This window comes from Gadus macrocephalus, chromosome 19, assembly GCF_031168955.1.
Source record: "Gadus macrocephalus chromosome 19, ASM3116895v1".
Classification (NCBI taxonomy): domain Eukaryota; kingdom Metazoa; phylum Chordata; class Actinopteri; order Gadiformes; family Gadidae; genus Gadus; species Gadus macrocephalus.
Genome location: NC_082400.1, coordinates 4,668,451 through 4,673,450, shown reverse-complemented (window position 1 = coordinate 4,673,450; position 5,000 = coordinate 4,668,451). Strand labels below are relative to the sequence as shown.

The window sequence follows — 5,000 nt, the reverse complement described above, 5'->3', positions numbered from 1 at the left end:
GCCATGATTTGTGAGTTTGTGATCCATGTGTGTCGGATGTTTGCTTGTTTATATGCAAAGTAATAACATTTATTACCCTTCAATTAAAACTAAATGACCCTTCAATGAGACCGCTCATTACCCTCATTCACGCACTCCATTATCCTTCAATTACTACTCTCATTATCCTCCAACCCCATTATCCTTTCATCTTATGTGTACGGTACAATGTGTGTTATAACATGTATCACCATGCATAACATTTGTATTATACTACGGTGTTATAACAAGTGCATCCATAACATGTGTTATAACACCAGGGCCGTAACATGTCTCTCAACGACATAAGATGTGTGTGTTATGTGTTATGTGTATTATAACATGTGTTTATAAGGTCGTATGATACGGTGTGCATTATGACATGTGCGTGTGATCACATGTGTGTTGTAACCCGCCTCTCACCAGACATAACATGCGTGTTCTGGACGTACAGAAGGACCACGTCCATAAGAACAAGATCCATGTGCTGTTCCCAGAGGTGTTCTCCAGCTTCCCCTACCGGGTCAACGTGACCGCCACCAACGCTCTCGGCTCCGCCTCCTACGCCATCTCCTTCGAGGAGTCCAGCATAGGTAAGAAGGGGAGGAGGAGGAGGAGGAGGAGGAGGAGGAGGAGGAGGAGGAGGGGGAGGAGGTAGATGAGGAGGAGGAGGAGGAGGAGGTAGATGAGGAGGAGGAGGAGGAGGTAGATGAGGAGGAGGAGGAGGAGGAGGAGGAGGTAGATGAGGAGGAGGAGGAGGAGGAGGAGGAGGAGGAGGAGGAGGAGGTAGATGAGGAGGAGGAGGAGGAGGAGGAGGTAGATGAGGAGGAGGAGGAGGAGGTAGATGAGGAGGAGGAGGAGGAGGAGGAGGAGGAGGTGGAGGAGGAGGAGGAAGAGGTAGATGAGGAGGGGGAGGTGGGGGCGGAGGTAGAGGAGGAGTTGGAGGGGGAAGGGTGGGGGGAGGAGCTGGAGGGGGTTGGAGGAGGAGGAGCTAAAGGAGGAGGAGCTAGATGAGAAAGCAGAGGGGGTGCAGGGGAGTAGGAGGCGAAGGAGGCCGAGGAGGAGGCTTTCCACATGTTTGAGAGCAATGTGAGCGTGTCAGGGAACATGAGGAACATGTGGACACCACAGGGAGTCTCCTGTTTATACCGTGAGGAGGAAAGAGAAAGGGAGAGGAGGGGAGGTTTGGGAGGAGGGGAGGGGGAGGACGGGGAGGTGGGGAGCAGGAGCAGGAGGAGGAGTAAAGATCATCTTCTCTGATGTGTTTCGCCAGTGAAACCGGACCCCCCCGAGCGCGTGGTGGCGACCCCCATCCCCAGCAACGTGCGGCGGCTCGAGGTGTCGTGGACCAGCCCCTCCAGCTGGCCAGAGGTGGACTCCTTCCCCCTCAAGTACTTCCTGCGCTACCGGCCCCTCATCAAGGACCAGTGGCAGCACGTGAGTGGCTCCGTCCTCATCCCTCCCCTTCTTCTGCCCTACGGTCCAGGTCCATTCAACCACGTTCATCGTCCGTGCGTGGGCGTTGTTTGGGGCAACTTGTTAACTGCTATTCCCCAGTGTGTAGTGGGTCTCCCCACTCACATTGGGCATTGTCCGCAATGCTCCAGTCCGATCCTCATACCATTACGAGGTTATGAGATTATTAGGACTATTATTATTACATTAGTAGTAGTATTATTGCTTTTACTGCTATTATGATTATTGTTATTGATCATTATATTTATTTAATTTTTATATAATTATTATTATTATTATGAAATACTAGCATATTACTATTTCCTTCATATTATTAGTAGTATGAATTGTAGTATTATCATTTTAGGACTAGTATGAATTGTATTATCTTGATAGTATTTGCTTTATTAGTAGTAGTATGATTAGTAGTATTATCTTCATAATATGTATTGTAAAGATAATGCTGTATTAGTAGAAGTATCTGTATTAGTAGTATTAGTCATAGTATAATAAGTGTTATGATCATTATAGTGTTGGTATTAGTGGTATTATTATTATTAGGTGTTAAGCAGATAGGTGTTAAGCCAGCTGTATCATTGTTATTCCCTTATTTGGGCGAATGCCACTTTGAGAGGCGAAGGCAATAGGCTAATCTCCTTAGCACTTCCCACCAAATGTGGGTCCCAGATCAAGAGCCCACTCCAGAAGGGACGGCCAAAAGAAGAGCTACCCTGGCCTAATGGGGGCGCTATGACATCACTATCAACTCTAATAGACAGTTTATGTGGCCAAACGTCTGCTTCAGAGGAACCATTTTGTGGAGGGTTGAGGGTCAAGCCTCTAATTGGTCAAGTCAGGTGAGGTGATTGACCCTACAACATGGCTGCCAGAGGGCAAACAATGTCCGGTCAGATTCAAAGGGCAGGGTTACCTTTAGCCAATTATCCTCAGACTGGGTGAGGAGAGGCTGGTGGCTCAAGGTGTATCAGTCCAAAGAGCGTCTCAATCAGACCCTATGGGGTGCTGCAGCCACACCATGAATAGTGCCACTCCTATACAGCGATACACAGGGTGTTCCTGGTTCAAAATGGGCTTTTGGGCAAAGAAAGAAAGAAATCGATACATTTTCATGTTATTTATGGCCATTTAATAAATAAAAATAAAATAGCTATGATGCTTGGATATATGAAAGTGACTGGAAGGATCAGTGGTCACATCCTAAACAAAACGTATATGACCACTGCCATTGACTGGTCCTGGTGCTCAACTTATTAAACATTCAGATTCATCTACCTAAAGCCAATATTCATTTGTGATACGTCTTCGTGGGTTCGGGTGTTAAAATGACATGATAAAAGCGTTTCATTAGACCATAACTTTAAAAGTACGAATAGAGAAACAACTCTAAGCAGAAATGGCTGTCCCAACTCTCCCCCCCCCCGTCCCTCCTCCCGCCCTCGCCTCCTCCCGTTCTCCTTCCACCCACCCCCTCTTGTCTCTACATCTCATTTATGCATTTGAGAACGCGTCGTTGCCTTGACGCCAGTGTTATAGCGGCCTGTTAAAGCTGGAGTGGTCTGTGAGGTTTCCTGTGCAGCCGCCCGACCATGAGGCTCTGAAACGCGTCTAATGCCCGCTGACATATTCTGCTTACTGCACACACCCCCTTGGCATGTAAAAATAAATATTCCAATGTTATAGCCGATTAAACAAGGTTTTCACTCCATTGACTTAACAGGGCCGTTAGTTAGTAACAGAGGAACAGATTTCACATTCAATCCAGCAGAAATACTGATTATTCAACCTAGTTGGACCCTTTCTGATGGCCGGTGTTTGACCTGTTTGTGCTCATTGTATAGGCTGCTCTGGCTGTTCCTTGAATCCCTTAAGTGCCGCAGCATGTATTCTATTTTCTTAGACAAAAGCAATGGAAACGTGAGCAGTTACTTGCACACACTTGCAAAAGTAAGAGAGAGTCTACATGTTTATTTTTAGGAATACTATTTAGCCATTCAACCGATTGTTATTGCCAGTTTTATTACTATTATTCCGCCACATTCACTAGTTTGGCCTGTTCCCCTGGCTCACTCTTACCCAAATGTTCTCATTGCAGTGAAACTGTTCCATTCTCTATCCAGTCTACATTCTAGATGTCGTGAAAAACAGCCAACCTAGCAGCCTGATCCACACATGAGCGCCGCGAGAGAATAGAGGCACATTACTGAGAATGCTTGTATGTTTGGTTTGTATTTACAGCGACGGCTTCCAATTTGCTTTGTTGGTTGGTAGTTGTCGTTGTAGTTGAATGGTTGGTTGTCAAACTCGGAATAGTAGGATTGAAATGTGCTTGTCAATGGAGAGCTTTGACCTGAGGTCATAACGACGTGACACATGGTGGCCCTCAGCGCTAATGGGAATTAAATTATTGTAAGAGGGTTTGCTGATGTTTTAACACAAAGTTCGATGTGTAGTTATCCGATATGTGTTTGTATAGTGTGTAATTTGCTGTGATTATAGCTGTAGCCTATGTGGTATTGAACCGCTCTTTTACCGACTCAAATAGCCAGTGTCTGTCTCTCTTTCCTTCAGAAAAAAACATCAATTGCTGCTGCATGACCGACAATAATCGGCGCTTGGTTGACTACTAGTAGGTCTACAATGTGGTACTTTTCGCTGGCAAAAAGACAACATTGCAGCACCCAAAACCAATTTATTCAGAGATGAATGTATTTTGCACTCTCTCAATTATCTCTCTCTCTGTCGGTTGGTCTGAATTTTTGAGTTGGCCCGAGATTAAATCCTCTTGACCCTGTTATAAAACCCTTTCCTATTTCATACAGAAAAACCCTGCTATATACTACAGACGGTGTCATTGAGAAATCATCGGATGTCATAACTTGCGTCCTTCACAGTCTGCAAATATCCCAAAGGCCAATTGCTTAAATCTATAAAACAATTCTCTCAAAAATCATTTTACTATCTTCTTCATGACTATTTTTCTAATGGAATTTGGATTGTCTTTGTTGGAATCTCCAGAGCCTCATTAGTCAATGGTAACAGAAGAGTTCCTTAGTTCAGAACCGTAGGGCTGCTACCAAAAATAATTTCCAGCGGCCCGTCGCATTGGATGCCAGCAGCCATAGCTCCCGGAGACTCCGCCCACTTTGTACCAAACCTACTCTGCACTCTACATATCAACATATACGCATAAACTGATACATATCAACTAACCTCCATGGATCCCATTGTTTTTCCATTAAACCAAACCTCTCAAATCCATTTTTAAGGGGTTATCTTTATATTATTCATACTATTAGCAGTTAATTGTATCATTATAGTATCAGAAGTAGGATCTTGATCGTATTCGTATTATAAGTAATGTTGTCATTTTGGTATAAGTTTAAGTTTGTTATAAATATAATTGGGTTAGGGTTAGTTATAATTATTAGTAGTATTAGAAGTAGAATTATCATTATAATATTAGTACAATTATCATCATAGTATTATTAGGTTTTAGGATTATAATT

At 44.1% G+C, this 5,000-nt stretch overlaps 1 protein-coding gene across 4 annotated transcripts in view; it reads left to right on the top strand.

Moving 5' to 3' along the window:
- The window catches only part of cntfr (ciliary neurotrophic factor receptor), a 69,191-nt gene that overhangs the window by 56,705 nt on the left and 7,486 nt on the right, over positions 1–5,000 (top strand). For all 4 annotated transcript variants that reach the window (XM_060038982.1, XM_060038981.1, XM_060038979.1 and 1 more), the window contains 2 exons: positions 445–611; positions 1,292–1,455. In XM_060038982.1, coding sequence (XP_059894965.1) covers positions 445–611; positions 1,292–1,455 — 331 coding nt within the window. The remainder of the gene's footprint in view (positions 1–444; positions 612–1,291; positions 1,456–5,000) is intronic.